Source organism: Brassica rapa, chromosome A07, assembly GCF_000309985.2.
Source record: "Brassica rapa cultivar Chiifu-401-42 chromosome A07, CAAS_Brap_v3.01, whole genome shotgun sequence".
NCBI lineage: Eukaryota > Viridiplantae > Streptophyta > Magnoliopsida > Brassicales > Brassicaceae > Brassica > Brassica rapa.
The window spans coordinates 18,078,837-18,095,228 of NC_024801.2; the positions used below are offsets into that span (position 1 = coordinate 18,078,837).

The 16,392-nt window shown below is 32.8% G+C and overlaps 3 protein-coding genes across 6 annotated transcripts; 2 read left to right on the plus strand and 1 right to left on the minus strand.

The window, feature by feature from the left end:
* Positions 1 to 531: 531 nt before the first annotated feature.
* LOC103830057 (14 kDa zinc-binding protein) lies at positions 532 to 4,278 on the plus strand. Of its 2 annotated transcripts, none has more exons than XR_004449130.1 (5): positions 532 to 2,066; positions 2,366 to 2,423; positions 2,501 to 2,590; positions 2,713 to 3,021; positions 4,037 to 4,278. XR_004449130.1 is itself a non-coding variant. In XM_033274772.1 (5 exons), the coding sequence occupies exons 1-5, from the start codon at positions 1,942 to 1,944 to the stop codon at positions 2,979 to 2,981; spliced, it is 459 nt and encodes a 152-aa protein (XP_033130663.1). In that variant the 5' UTR covers positions 1,314 to 1,941; the 3' UTR covers positions 2,982 to 3,873. The 2 variants fall into 2 exon arrangements, 1 of the variants encoding a protein (XP_033130663.1); XM_033274772.1 differs by lacking the exon at positions 4,037 to 4,278 and having other exon boundaries at positions 1,314 to 2,066; positions 2,713 to 2,830; positions 2,914 to 3,873.
* Positions 4,279 to 6,087: 1,809 nt separating this feature from the next.
* Positions 6,088 to 9,998, plus strand: LOC103830058. 2 transcript variants are annotated; one of them, XR_004449555.1, is made up of 8 exons: positions 6,088 to 6,707; positions 6,860 to 7,014; positions 7,094 to 7,183; positions 7,274 to 7,459; positions 7,545 to 7,690; positions 7,788 to 7,939; positions 8,008 to 9,714; positions 9,759 to 9,998. XR_004449555.1 is itself a non-coding variant. In XM_009105761.3 (7 exons), exons 1-7 carry the CDS (start codon positions 6,668 to 6,670, stop codon positions 8,358 to 8,360), a joined length of 1,122 nt encoding a protein of 373 aa, XP_009104009.1. In that variant the 5' UTR covers positions 6,088 to 6,667; the 3' UTR covers positions 8,361 to 9,998. The 2 variants fall into 2 exon arrangements, 1 of the variants encoding a protein (XP_009104009.1); XM_009105761.3 differs by having other exon boundaries at positions 8,008 to 9,998.
* On the minus strand, positions 9,323 to 15,373 carry LOC103830059 (WAT1-related protein At3g56620). 2 transcript variants are annotated; one of them, XM_033275756.1, is made up of 8 exons: positions 13,606 to 15,373; positions 13,440 to 13,502; positions 13,235 to 13,351; positions 12,883 to 13,111; positions 12,586 to 12,744; positions 12,325 to 12,476; positions 11,977 to 12,229; positions 9,323 to 10,011 (listed from the first exon to the last, which is right to left on the minus strand). In XM_033275756.1, exons 1-7 carry the CDS (start codon positions 13,791 to 13,793, stop codon positions 12,010 to 12,012), a joined length of 1,128 nt encoding a protein of 375 aa, XP_033131647.1. In that variant the 5' UTR covers positions 13,794 to 15,373; the 3' UTR covers positions 9,323 to 10,011; positions 11,977 to 12,009. The 2 variants fall into 2 exon arrangements, with proteins under 2 accessions (XP_033131647.1, XP_009104012.1); XM_009105764.3 differs by lacking the exon at positions 9,323 to 10,011 and having other exon boundaries at positions 11,838 to 12,229.
* Between the last annotated feature and the right edge of the window lie 1,019 nt (positions 15,374 to 16,392).

Here is a 16,392-nt window from a genome sequence, read left to right on the forward strand (position 1 = left end):
CGTTAGAGGAGAAGCTAAGCGTTTGGTAGGCGCAAAACGTGCGTAGAGCCTTAAAGATCGACCATAATAGCTGATTGCCGGAAGGGGAATCGTAAGCGACGAAGGAGATGATGAAGATAGCGGTTTCCCTAATCTTCTTAGCTTTGTCCGTATCACCACTTTGGGCAAATACAAAGCCTAATAAACAGAAAATCAATAAGCCCAAAGCTCACTTTTTGTCGAAGTCCATTCGTTACCCATTCGTTACCCATCAATTAAAAAAAAAAAGAGGTGGAGTCCACAATGTTATATTAGTTTCCGACCTTCATAATATATATTAGTTTCGGTCATCAATGTACAAAGTAACCTTTAGTGCAGTGGTATAATTGTGGGTGTTTATATCTCAATAACTTGGGTTCGAGCTATAGATTTGACACTTTTTCACATTTTTTAAAAGTAGGACCCACAGACTGCTGACGTGTCGCATCAGGGGAGAGAAACTCTCCCGTTTTCTAGTTTGCTTTGGGGTTTGGATCTAAATTATGATTCCTTAACCACCATTATTATTACCAAAGCTTAAGCAAACAATCTAAAAACAAACAAAAAACAAAAGCTTCTAAATCCGAGTTGATGTATTAATACTATACATTTTAATCCATTACTAATTTTAAGAGATCTCAGTCTCTTACCTAACCAATATGAAAAGCACATCCGAAATTACAAAACTTATTAGAAAATCAGTAAAAGAGAGTTGCAAACATTATTGCAAACATTTTGGATAGTGGTGTGACACTTTTTAAACATTTGGCGTGTAGTCATGAGTACTACATTTGGTGGAATCTAATAGTATTAGTTGAAATGTCAAAACTCAATTAGTTTCCCCCTAAAGAGACACCGTCAACATTACTACTTACCTATAAGTAACTAATCAATGGAAGTTAAAATCGTTTTCAAATTACATTAATTTCAAATTAAGAAAAATGATATCTACGTCCAGAGTTAGGGGTGTTTTTTTTTTGCCCAAAACCAGAGTTAAGCATTATTTCGTTAAATATTGTGGCATATCAAGGCATGGTAATCGCTTGCTTGTACGCTAGTGATTTTGCTAAAAGTGCATATTTCATTTGGTAATTAGGATTTAACGGATAAAATAATTAGTTAGGTTCATAGTTATCTACTTCGTGGTCTAATGGTTTATGTAAATTCGATAATCCATCACCACATATGATCATGTTTAGACAAAAACAAAAAAAATAATAACTAACAACTGGACATTATCATTAAGACCTGTAGGAGTGGGGACTATATCTAGAATCAACAAAGACTTTAATATTAAGAAATTTCCTTAATTGAATTCCAAAATAAATAATAATAGTGTCAAAAAGGCTAAGCAGAGCATGTGATAATCAGGTCACGTTAACATGAATAGACTGTTCAGACATCATAATCTTACTTTTACTTTCTGTTTGTGGTATAACAAGAGAGTAGTATAATGAAAGATGCATTCGACTTTAATTAGATATCTATCAATTTAGTTTATAAATTAAATTTTGTAACATGTAAAGTAGTGTTTCTTACTTAAACGTTAGATAATTATTCCAATGATGTGTTGTCATCTATAATAACTATGATTAGCTCCAAGCATTAAGCGTTATGTATGGGGTCCATGGAATCCCATGAGCTTCTCTTACCAAAACCTACTCTACTATACAAACACCATCTACTATGTTATAAGGATCATAAGTAATCATACAAACCCACTCCTATAATATAAGATCCTTACCGAATTACCCAAGGTATTAAAATAAACCAGTAATTATCCATGTTTGGTGGGCTTTGGGTACACAAATCACATTAGCACTTGCATGACTAAAAACGAGATACAGACAGCATGACGTGGCTGGAGATCATTGGTTGGAATAATAAAAAGAGTGGCAGAATGAAGTGGTTGCAGGGTCGTGGATGCTACATGAACCATCATGTTGCTGTGCTCTCTTCTCATTTCTGACCCTTCTCCGTCGTCAACTCGTCATGGCTTCCGAGAAAGAGGCTGCTCTAGCCGTCACTCATTCCGATTCTCCGACCATGTAAGCCTTTTTCTATGTAAGCTATGCGATGTGAGTTTTGGCTGTACCTTGTGAAGTTAGCTCTTTCAACAGGAACACTTTATGTTAGCTAATGTCAATGATGGATGTATAACGGTAGAAATATATTTGATTGCAATAAACTGATGTCATTTTGTGCATAGAACTATTGCCAAAGTCATAGAGATTCTCTTTGCTTTTTTCAAGATTTTTGTTTTCATATATTATCTTTTATTTGAAGGTTTTTTCTTGTGCTGAATTGATGTTAGCTTTTTATTTGGCTTTATGCTTGTAACATGCAGTTTTGACAAGATAATCAGCAGAGAAATTCCACACCACGTGGTTTATGAGGATGACAAGGTACTTGAAACCCTTGTAACCCTTCAATATCACTGTTCTTGGCATGTTTTCTCAAATCATGTTGCATGATTATGCAGGTCTTAGCATTTAGGGACATAAGGCCCCAGGGACCCATTCACATCCTTGTCATACCAAAAGTGAAGGATGGCTTAACTGGCCTCTCTAAGGTACCTAATTCACTTAACACCTTTCAAAGTTGAACCCTCAAAATATCCCGCAGAAGATAAAGACTAAAGCAAAAAGCATGACAACTGTTGAACTAATAACGTGTATGGTTATGCTAATGCAGGCTGAGGAGAGGCACATCGACATCTTGGGCCGCCTTCTCTACGTTGCCAAGATAGTAGCAAAACAAGAAGGCCTAGATGACGGTTTCAGAATTGTGATCAATGATGGTCCACAAGGATGTATGCATTAATATATAGCTGTACATCTTCAATAACCATATTCACACATCTAACAAAGGGACATCTTTGTTGATGTTTTGCAGGTCAAGCGGTGTATCACATTCATGTTCATGTTATTGGAGGACGCCAAATGAACTGGCCTCCTGGATAGAAAGATCTCATCGATCTACTAGTGAATGTTGTCCTGGTTATAAGAGCATCTCCAATGGTGTTACCACCATTGGAGTCCTTAGCATTATTTTAGTAATTTTTTTTTTGTTTGAATAGTTAAGAATTCTAATAAAAAATGTTTGTCCAATGGTATATCTAATTAGGAGTCCTTAGATATAATATTGTTCCATGTTTCCTTCACCTGAAAGAGATTTACAAGATAGAAATTAGACATCAAAAGTAATCAACTTGTTCTTCTATACAATCGAACTTGTTCTCCTATACATTCACAACATTAAAGAATATGACTTATAAACAATCTGAAAAGAATCTGAAACCGTAAAGAATTCACAACATTAAAGAATTCACAGAGCACACAGTAGTAATACTAATCTATGAGAAGAAGATAGTACTTCTGGGTAAACAATCTAAAGAACACAACACTCCAATCGTAATGAATCACAGAGTCGAAATCTTAACAACACAACACAACACAACCCTTTTTGAACTACAAACAAAAATCGTTTTCAAACACTAACTACAAACGAAGACTTTCCCAAATCAATTCAAACACAAATCGTTTTGAAACCTTAATAGATTGACTCTTTCAAAATAAGAGAAGAAGATAATCCCAAATCGCATGAAACCAAGATCGTTTTCAAACATTAATGTACCTATGTCCACAAATTTTCAAACTAAGCAGGTTTAAGAATCATGGTTAGAGTTTAAAAAGAATTACTAATCAGATTTAAGAATCATGGTTATAGTTAAAAAAAATTACTAATCAGGTTTAAGAATCATGGTTAGAGTTAAAAATAAAATTACTAATCAGGTTTAAGAATTATGGTTAGAGTTAAAAAAAAAATTAATAATCTCAAACCAATGAGACAACGCCAACACATTGCCAACACATTAAGGACTTCATCCTTTTAATCCTTAGTTAAGGATTCATTCTTAACTTTTCTTAACTGTGCACCATTTTTTAATGTTTGTTTAATGATAAAGTGCTAAGGATCATAGCTAAGGATTTGCTATAATCCACCATTGTACATGCTCTAAGAGGAACCGTCAGAGTTTGCTATTGTCTTCTGTCTTTATAAAATAAAAAGTTTGGGACATAAGAGCATGATTAATGGGATTCTTAGCGGAATATAAAAAACAGCCTCTTAATTTTTTTTAGTTAAAAATTAAAAGTTAAGAGACGGTTTCTTATATTCCGCTAAGAACCCACTCTAAGAACCCTTTATTAATCATGCTGTAACATCGTTATGCCTTTTTCTAAAGACATTTTTAAAGAATACCTGAGACGCATGAATTTACCTTGTAAACATTTCACTACATGTTCATGAGCATCTGCACATAAACACGTATTTGCTATTTTTTTTTTATAACACTCACGTCTTTGCTATTTTTTATATGTCTATTATAGACCTTCTCGTTGCCTGCATTAAAAGAGTTGTTTTTATCCAAATAAACGCCGAGTCATCAGCTTGAACACGCGTCATAGAACGGAGGTGCACGTGTAAGCAGAGACTTCACGTCATCCACAGCCAGAAAGCCGTCGCCGGAGCATCTCACCGACTGTCCACCGGAATACACCAGGGCAGGACATTGACAAAGATGAAGCTGTCGGACGACTTTAGCAAGAGAATGAGCCAAAACTGCCAAATCATTGTCGCCGGATACCAAATCGAAGTCTTGTGCCAGATCGAAACAAGTCGAGAGCAAGACCTAAAATCGTAACCACCAAGCGCCAAAGGATTAGACCAAAGAAGCAGCCGCTAACCACCTCATATAATCAACACATTTTCCTAAATGAAACACCAAATATCTTTTATGATTGAAAGAAGCTTGAAGTTGCTTCGACTCTACACGAGAGGAGGAAGAGACAGTCGATGATTAGAACAACAGGTGATGGCTCAGAGGAATAAGAAGAAGCAGAGATCGATCAACCCGGGAGAACTCCCGGAGAGAAGCCACTATCAGCACTGGAGAAGAAGGTGTGATAACATAGCCAAATGCCAGCAGCCATCGGAGTAGAAGATGCACCGCCGGAGCCAAAGAGTCGACAACCGATGCTGAAGAAGCCATCCGGCTGTCGGAGACAGATCCCGAACCGTCAGGACAGCACGCCGGAGATTGAGAGAGAGAGAGAGTCCCCAAAGAGTTTCTTGTTATTTTCACTTAAATTTTGTTTTATTTCGATTGAGTTATTTGATACCATTATGTACATACTTGAAGTTATTTAGAGGTTGATTGTTTCATAGATTCTACACTATCTTTTAGTTTTTGAAAATCAAAAACTGCTTTTCAAATAGATTCTCTATTTTATAGGGAAACTAGTTTTTGCTTCCTTTTACTAGTTCCTTCTTAAAAATCAAAATCTATATTTTACTTGTTTCTTTCTAAAATTACCTACGATCAAAACCAAAAAAAAATTGCTTTTCTTTTTTTTTTTTCAAAATACAATTGTTAATTTTATTAAATAGTACTATATAAGACCAACTCTACAAAGTACAAACACACGCAAAGTAAATATAAACCTCAAAACTATTAAATAATTTTATGCATGTTATTACAATGCTATTTTTGTTTTTATTTTTTCAGAGTAAATATTTTACTATTAAATTTATCAAAATCCATTTTCTACCCAATAAAATTAATTTTTAGTTTATGAAGAAATATTACTATTATTGTGTACTATACTATCTCTATAGACTTGTGTTTTCCCAATTTTAGAAATATTTGTTAACTTTTAAATTTAAATTTGTAAATAATAGTTATCAAAAATTATTTAATTCTAAAATTTACATAAAATTAATGCATGTATAGTTAAATTCTACACATATAATTATTTTTTTGTAGTTAACCGCTGATGAATATATATTATATGTATGTACATTTTACTTTTAATATGTACGGATATATGCATATATTATATGTACAAGTTATAATATAGAGTGTATATATATATATATATATATATAACATAAACTTAAAATTAATTTTGTGTTGAAACATACATTTATATATATATATATATATATATATATATATAAAGGTATGTTTCAACACAAAATTAATTTTAAGTTTATGTTTAAACATAAAATTATATTATTTTGTGTTTGCTTTTAAAAAAAAAAGAGATTATGTGTGTCTTGATAATAATATTTTATATTATGTTATTTCCATAATAAATATTTTACTATTAATAAAACTTTTATTTTATTATTTTAAAAACAAAAATCAAAAACCAGAAACCAAAATCTAAAATCACCATTCATGATTTTTCAGAAACTAAAATCTAATGCAAAATCAAAAACCAAAAATCAAAATCTAAAATCCAAAATCCAAAAACTAAAAACCAAAATCCAAAATCTAGAAACTAACCAAACAATCATCACCTTAATTTTCTTACATCTAGATAAATTCTCCTTTTGAACAAAAAAAAGGAAAAGATAATTCTCCTATAGTCCTATTTATTAAAAAAGAGTTAATTCTCCCAAAATAAGGACGCAAGTCAAAGACCCCTTAACAAGTATAAAGTTGCTTCTTCCGCAAGAAACTTCAAACTCTTCTCCCATTAACCTCTTCCTCGTCTCTGCAACTTTAAAACATTCTTCCTCTGGAGATTTCTTCCTAAACCCACAGAAGCTTTATCTCCGGTGATTTCTCTGTCTCTCTCTAATGGCGGACAATAAAGATTTAGACTCAAATCCTCCCGCAGGTACGTCTGTTCAAAAGCTTCTAGTGCTGTTTCTTCAATCTAGTTCTTGTTGTAACAAATATCGATGCGAATCTCCAGTAATTAGGATTCCTCTACTTTTCCTTTTCTCTCCACCAGTGGTCTTGATTCTGTTACTCCTCTCTTGAATGTAGAAGATCTAACGATTTGCCCATTAAAGAAGATAGAAATAGCACACGAGTCCGAGTCTGAGCCCGAGCTCAAGAAACAGAAACTCAAAGAGCTCCAGAGAAAAGCTTATTACTCTGTTCTCCATACTTCCAAAGCAGAAAACTCGGCGACATCACACGTAACAACTTTTCTCGTGTACTCGCTTTCCTCATTGTTAAACCTGTGTGCTCGTGTCTCATGTTAATCTTGTTCTTCAGAAGAAGTCTCACATCATACAAAGGTTGATGAACGAGTGGAAGATCGATCAAGAAACACATGTCTCTGTTGCTAAAAAGGTTGATAACTCTGTAAGAATCTACCCATACTTTCCAAATCAAAAGTCAGGGAAATTGATGCCAACATTCATTCTCTTTGTCTTCTCTGTTTTACTTTAGCAGGAAAGGAATGCAACTTCGAGTCTCAACTTTGTTCCAGAGTCTCTTGTTGTGAAACGTATCAGTGCAAGATTGCCTAATGAAGAGTGTCTCCCAAGTAACAAAAATATGAAACTCGAGGAGCTTCATAAACAGGCTTACGAAGATGTTCTCAGCGCCTTTAACGCAGAGTCTCCAACACTATCCAGCGTAAACCCTCTTTTTAAAAATCTTTTGCCAATGATTCTGTTAGTACTCGTAGGAAAGGTTGTGTTCATGTCTTGTCTTCTTTCAGTCAAGGGTTTTAATTGTGCAAGACCTGCTTGAAGAATGCAACAACATCGACCACAAAGCTCATATCAGTGCCAAGATTTATGATAAAGTCGAAACTGATCCTTTACTGGTCGAACCGTTCATCAAATTTTTTAACACCTTAAAGAAGTGATCTTCTCTCTTCTCTCTCTAGCTATATATGTTTTTTTACCATTTGATGATGTCTTTACCACTGATGATGTCTTGGTCTGGACCATTTGTCTAGGTTTCACCCTGCCGGCTGCAGATTTCTTCCATCAGATGATATGATGGCAAACTATTATCTGAGGAACAAAGTTCTAGAGCAGCCAATAAACGCATGTATCATACCTGGAGAATGTCCCCACATCTTCTCAATACCTCCTCGTGATTTGCCTGGTGAGATAATGTTGAATCATGTTTAATTTGGTTTTCGTTTTATGATTTTACTTGGTCTTTTATTTCAGGCTATCCAATAGAAACAGAATGGCATTGCTATTGCAGAAAACCTAACGGCCAAGACCCTCGGAGTCTCTGGACACGAATGGGTGAAGATACTATTGTGTTTGGTCTAGAGGGAAACAGTGTTGGTATCAAACGTACATATGCTCTCACTGATCAGGAAAAAGGATCTGATGATATTTTTTTGCCTGGCGAGATAGAACCTCCAAGGGAAGAGTGGTTCATTGAAGAAATTAGTCTCCCACCGTCTGTTGTTGATACTGACTTGGTTTTCTGCCATGTTATTCTCAACAAAATTGAGAAAAAAGAAGAATATGAAGAGGAAGAAGAATATGATGATGATGCTGAAGAAGAATAGGAAAATTGTTGATTTGTTTCCTCTGACTTCTTATCTCAAAAAATACTCTAAATGATTCTGTTTTTAGGGACTAAGTGATATGATCTTTGTTTTTAGATTGAAGTCTCTATAATCTAGTGAAAGTGTGAAACATTACATAATGCTCTGAAGAGTTTTTTTATAATCATTTTCAGACTTTTATGAGTCAGACACCAAAAAAAAAAATCTCAAAAACCTTGACATGGCAGTGATCTCATCCTGCATTCCCTGCAAATTTAATCTTCTTTTCCTTCTGTGGCCATTCCTTGAGAAAAAGGTAGGGAATACACGAAGAAAAAGTTGGGAAATTGAGGAAGAAACATATATCAGGTTTTTTTTTTTTTTGCACGAGTATTTCTAGACGAGCACACTTGTGTGTGGCTCTTTGATAAAAAATAATGACATTGAAAATTTTGCATTGATACTATTTTGCATTGATACTATTACTCCTCTAAGTCCTCTTCCAAACTATTTTAAGATATAATGTGGTTTGGGTAAATATAAACAGAGTCATTACAACTCTTTTGGTCCAACCTTCAAAAGGGCACCAACTAGTCTCCTGGTAGTAGTAGTAGTCGTAATAATCTGTCTGTAATTTTTTTCTTTTTTTTAAAGGAAAGTTCTGGAAGAAACTGCTTTTAACGTTCAAGCTGTAGAAAAGAAGCTGCAGTTCGCAAAAGCAGAACTGTTCCGGTAACAAACATCAAGGTAATTGTATAAAACAAGGCAAACAAAAATGTATGTATGGAAAATGAAGAGAGTTTTTGTAAAAGAGTTGTTGAGGTTTGCAACACACTAACATCTGAGGAAAAAAAACTTATAAATAAAATCTTTGTTTTTATTTTGTATATAAAGTAAATTTGTTTCATCAGATTTGTGTGTGTTTCACATCTCTAGACATATATTAAAGGCTGAACATATTTCACATCTCTACACGTTTTTACTGTGTCAATTGTAATCCGAAATTGTTTTTTTTTACTACGATCAAACTTATTTTATATGCTGTAAAAAAAAATCAAACTTATTTTATGAATGGCCTTGAACACATGCCTTGTCAAAATCTTTCAATGTGATAAATTTCTAAACAGCATACATTTTGTTTCAGCGGACCATGGACCTACATGAGTGTAAAGTTTATTTCATGAATGGAAGTTGTGTTTAAAAAGAAAAAGAGTGTTGCCCATATTTATTTGTGATGACCGGTTATTTTTTCTATGCTCAGGACCGGACCTGCATATGAGTGAAGGAGCCGCTTTGATCTCCACGACTGCAACACCATTTCCTGAGAGGTAGACTCATCGTGGCTCATTGCCGTAACCTCATCATATAAATGTATGTTTATTCTTATGACTTGAGCAAGAAATTTTTTATTCTTATGAGAATATGTAGAATCATTTCCATTACAAACTCTCTGTCACCTCAATAGTAACTCATTTGAATCATACTGGGATGGTCAACTGGATTGAACGAGATTATTAGTCTGATTGGTCGAAAGATTTGAAACATACATATAATCATTATTTCCCTGCTAAATAAGAAGATTATAAAGCCTAAAAGCAAAAGGTTGGAGCATGATATATAGTACAAAGAAAAAGTTGATCCTCTATCGAACAAAAGAAAAGAAGACTTAAAATCTAATATATTAAAACAGAAATCATGACTTTTTTTCATGTGTGATTTTTTTTAATTTGGACCATTCCTAGAAAACATCATATTTTACATAAGTTCATTATCATATCTTTTAATATCTTTATCTTTTTATTTGAAATACAAATGAATATATTTAAAATGTTCTAACAAAATCTTTTGAAAATCTTCTGAGAATCTTTTTAAATTTACTTTTGAAAATTAGTTAGTTTTAATTTAAATTATCATAAAATATAATTAGAAATTAAAATTGAATATAGTTTTGGTTTATAAACGAAAATTTAAATAACAATAAATTAATTAATTTTAAAAATACATTTACTAATAATTTTTAAAGATTCTGTTAGAAATAATATTTATTTCTACTTTAATTTTTTCAAATTTGTTTTCTAATAAAATAAAAATTATGATTTTTTGATGAATGATATTTTTATTTGGACCATCATTTAAATTTTCTATTAAATGTATATCACTAATGCTAATATATATAATATTTTTAACTACTTTAATCATAATATATTTTATATCTTTTAATTTTTTTAAAAAAAATTTAAAATTCTAAAAAATCTCTTGAAAAAGATTATAATAAGATCTTTATTGTCATCAATTGAATATAAATATTTTTAACTAATTTTGTAATTAGTAATGAAATATTGAAATGTTACCAAAAGAATAAAAGTATATCCTATTTTATCAATTTTATAATAATATTTATCATTTTAAAATAAAAACGTTATATTGAACAAAATATGATAAAATTATTTTAAATTGATAAGTTAACATATTTTATTTTCATAAATATTAAATATTTATGCTAAAAATATAATATATTAGTTGAACGAGTTAATATTAGTAAACTATATAATACATATATAATTTATCTTATCTTAAACTTTTTAATATACAGTAATTTATTATATAAAATTAATAAACATTAAAAATTACTAAAAAAATCTAGCGATTTGAGTTACGGATCATGATTATAATAAATTAAATACAAAATTGTTTTCATATACGTTGTTTCATGCATTAAAAAATTTAGTTTAGTAATCAAACATAAATTCAATAGGACAAATATATAATAAACAACATATATATGATTTAAATATGTGAGTAACATTAAAAATATATAGTAATTATGTAAAACAAAGATCTATATATATATAAATGTGAAAATATATTCCCGCACGGTTGTGCGGGTGGAAATCTAGTCTATATTATTAAAACTGAAATACATTTTGGTACTGTTTGGAAACATGTATATCTATATTATTAAAATTGAAGTATCTTTTAGTACTGTTTGGAAACATGGATAACAATTAAAATAATAATTGTTTGGAAACATGAATAGCAGATTAACTACTTTTTTAATTTACATATTTAGTCATTGCATTTACAATAATTAAAGAGTTCATTTTTGTATTTTTTTATTTACAGATTCTGCCACTGCATTTAAAATCAATTTATTTAAAATCAATTTAAATTAATTAATTATAAAAGTTGTTGTTTCTTTATGGTGAAAATAAAAACACAAACTGAAATATACAGTATATAACTATATATTATATAAAACACTTTTTAAACTCTATTTAATTTAGTCAATATAAAAATTTCGAGAGTTCAATTTTCAAGAAAAAAATATATCATAAAATTAACAATAATTCTTAGAAAACTAATGCAAAAATTAAAAAATTTAGTATGTAGTTTCATTTTAAAATAAATTAACAAATAAACAACAGATTAATATATGAATAGTACAATTACATCAAATTATAATTTTTTTAATATAATATTATGCACAAATAAAAAAAATTATTATCAAACATCTATATTATAAAATAATATATTTTACCCTATATGTAAATTAGAAAACATAAAAAACATATATGAGATATTTTTATTAAACCAGGGGTTTATGAATTTACGTTTAAATCAACCACTCAAGTTCCAGTATCTAATTAAAGCTCGTGAACATTTTTTCTACCTACAAGACTACAACCAACCCACCACCATCATAGCTCCCAGTAGATTGCATTTCAACATCTACCTCATTAATTCTTGGCATCGAGAGACTATTGTTTCTGAAGCCTTTACAACATTTGACAACTACTAGAAACTTCTCTTCACTATTCTCTTCTTCATCCCCTTCCTTTCCCCACAGAACCGCACAGACTCCCACCATTATCATCGCCATTCCAAGAACCCTGAGATTTTAGAAATGAATAACAAAAAATAGTAGAGGTTTAGACACATACGAGGATGGAGCCATGTGATCTAATTGGTCAAAATTCATGCTTACCCGCCAAGGTATAATCTTTGGCCGAGGATAAGTAAGCCAATGATGGATCCGATTATGACAGAAAGAGGGTTAAAAGCAGTGACAAAGACAACGCTTTTTTGCTTCGTCATCATCCCTTGAACGTAGTACGCTATGCTAGACGACATTATACCCTATAAAAGTACACATTCACAAATTACATAACTAAGTATTACAATTATTTCTCAAAACGTATTATAATTTTAAACAAACTTATATATGTAACCATGAAGAAGGACGAACCGCGTAAACAGAGGCAAGAAGGTTCATGTCAAAGCCAATGTTCCATGCATAAAGGTTTGGTTCCATCACAAACGTTAGGGCTGTGGACTGTAACGTTCCCATGAAGCACACCATCGTCGATAAAGAACCGTGAGATGAGTATCTCTTCAACGTAGCCGCCTAAAGAAATAAATTTCCTAACTCGTTAGGAAAAATGTTAATCAAACATAGCGCAAATTAAACTCGCATATATTTTCTTTTTATAACAAAAATATTTAGATAATTTCTCTACTTGTGTCACCTTGAAAAAATAATTACCTGAAGAACGAAGAAGGAAGCCCAAGAAAACGAGGCGATGAGGAAGAAGACGGTGGCCTTGAGGTAGTCCTCCCCGACCGACAACGAAGCATCACCGATGAGGTGAGACCGGAGAAGGTTGATAAAAGGGCTTTTGATTAAAATCATCAACATGGCTCCAACTACTATCACTAATGTCCCCACCACTTTTGCTTGGAATCTTACTTTTCTCATCTCCACCTTCTCCATCCTTTTTTATCACCAAAACATTTGAACCATTGATTGTTATCAACGTACCATATTTTATCAATGAACCTATTATGTTTACCATCATATATAATTAATTTTAAGATTATGCTTTATATTTAGCTACCTGCAAATTATGGAAATGATAAAGGTCAAAGCGGGCATGATGTTGGTGACCGCGCCGGCAAAAGTTGGTGAAGTGAGTTTAAGACCAGCATAATATAGGTTCTGATCGATCACAGGTCTGTTTTAAAGAATCCACAAAATAAAAATGTATTATATGCATGTCAAGCAAATGTCTTGAAAAATGATTCAAAAGAAAAAAGACTAACCCAAGAAGACCTAGTACAAATATTTGCATGAATATTGGGAACGTCATCTTCGGCCTCACTTTCCTAGAACATCCAAATAAAAATAACTTTTGACTTTTGTCAGTCTCATTTAAATGCTTAAGTATCCGATGAGGATCGAACTTTGTATGTAATATAGATATGTTACCTCTCGGAGAGGAGGGCGAAAGGTGCGATGGCGGCCGTGGCAAAGGCATTGCGATAAGCCACAAGGACGAAATGGCTGATGCCGCGGTCGAGCACAACCTTGGTCACGAGGTTCATGCCAGCGTATCCGAATTGGAGGCATATCATTGCAAAGTAGGGCTTGGCTGATTCCGCCATCTTTAACACCATATTTAAAATCTCTGTTTAAATGATATATCGATTCAAAAATTTATATTGCAATGGAGGTGAGACACCACTTGTGGGGGCTGTGGCTTGAGCTCTTCCTACGAGCAAAGTGGTGAAAGGTTCTTTGTATTTATAGAGCATCATATTCGGATGAGTTCAAATGCCCTTTTGTTTCTTTTCTGATAATTATTATTATTTATATAATTTTTACAATGGCGTTCGTATTTATTATTCCGTTCTATCTGTAATTTCTTTTTTTTTTTCCCGGGAGGAGGATTAAGGTGAATTTTTTTGTCAATTTATGAATACATAGGTCCATGGTCCCTCTATTTTTACAATGTTACCAATTAAGGTGAATATAGTATATAGCATTTCGAAATATTAACACGATAATCATGCTAATATTAATTTTTGACTAAAAAGGATATAAAATAAATATTAAGTTGTTTTGCATGTATAATACTTTTAATATTTGAGATTATTTATTTTAAGATGTACATGATGTGAAAAGGATATAAAATGAATATATAATAAACTGATGCGAAATGAACATGTAACGATCAGAGTGAACACACACAACCCCCTCCAATATCACATTATAATTATTCTGACATTGGGGCTTTAGGGAAAGCAGCGCACCAAACACAAGTGGACGGAGTGTATTACAATTTACAAGTGACAGTAGAAATAGAGTTGGGCCCAAGCTTACGTTGTCTGTGGGATCCGCAGATGAAATAATATCTGTTGATGTTGCAAAATGCTTTGAAGTGAGTGGTTTTGTTTTGTGGTGGCACTAACCATATCCATAGGGATGTGATAATTGGAGTCGCAACGTGAATGCTGATGCAATTAACGTTAACATAAACACAAACACAGAGAAAGTTCAATTGCTAATTAGCTAATATAGTATATAGCTATCTATATATGCACTAATTTAATAAACAAGAACATTTGGCTATTCTGCTTCATATGAGTCACAACTTTGTTATCAGTCTTAAAATATATATTTGCTTTAATATGACAATTGGAAAAATTAACCGAAACTAAAACTAATCAAGCCATATGTAATTGTCAATAAAAATGTATATACTGAGTGCGTTTATAGATATTAATCCGCATGGACCGTAGAGCACAATATCAATATACTATTTTGAATAAAAGATCTGCACATCTCAGTAATTAATTGATTTTGAGTTTTTTTTTTTTGTCTTTTTTAGTTGGGGTTCGTTGTTATGTTGCTCGCACTTTATTAATTTTAAAATTAAAATAAAATCATGCAAGTTGGGCATGATCCATTACCTTCTCTAGAATATCCATTAATAATTTCACTTTAAGTGAGTTTTGGATATTTTACAAAGTTAGGGAAGATTTTTGCCAAACTCATTCTCTCCAAATCAATTCGATGAAAGAGTGAATCATTCATATTATATATATAGCTAGTGCCTTGTGGGTATATCAGAAGATCTTGGAACATAGAGAAATTAGTATCCTAATGATTCAGTTGCAAAAAAAAAGTATCCTAATGATTCATATATAAAATTAAATATTTACAAGAAAACGAGATAGAAAGAGGAATATATATTAACTTTTAACCTAGAAAACTATTCCTATGAGTGTCTTCTGAGTGTTAAATTTGGATATTAGACAATTCTACATTGTGCGAGAGTATCAACACTATGTTATTGCTACTACTAAATATATTTTTGTATTATTATTCAGTAACCAACAATTTTTAGCAAAAGAAAGAAGAAAAACTATCCATCATTGATATCTTGCATATTTGCATTGTTTTATCCATTCATCCATGAGCATTTTCATCATATAGATTAGGTTTCAGACATGTTTAGGTTGCATTTTGCATACATGAGTCTCTATTAGGTACTGGAATACCACATGAGGCTATTTGGAGCTCAAAAGAGGTGAAAAGGTGACCATTGAACGAACCGAGCATGGGAGCGACCTCCCGGAGCGACATCACGAAGTCGCTGTGTCCCACTTCTCAGAGCGACCTTCCTAAAGCTACGCCATGAAGTCGCTCGCGTTCTCATTACTCCGAACAGTCTTAGATGACCCTGGAGCGACCTCTCAGAGCGACCTACCAAAGTCGCTCCCGATCCAGAGCGACCCGTTGGAGCGACTGCACAAAGTCGCTCGCGTTTTCACGTCCGGAGACACACAACTCGCTCTCGGAGCGACCTCTCGCAGCGACCCAGCGAGGTCGCTCCCGAAGCTTGGAGCGACATGTCCAGAGCGACAGGGAGAAGTCGCTCGCCATCTTGGTTCCCGGAGACAAGAAATCGCTCTCGGAGCGACCTCTCGCAGCGACCCAGCGAGGTCGCTCCCGAAGCCTGGAGCGACTTGTCGGAGCGACGAGCCGAGGTCGCTCCGCGCCTATTATCTGCTCGATTTCTATTTTACTTAAGGGCCTTTTGGTCATTTCATTATGCACGTTTTGCACTTGGAAAAACCTATGTTTTAAACATCTTTTGTAGCCACCAGTGGCAGATTATCTTTTATCTTTGGATCTATTGAGAAAGACACAAGAACTCTCTTGAGAAGTTCATCTTTTGGATTTTGATTGTTATGTTCTTGTGTTCTTGTT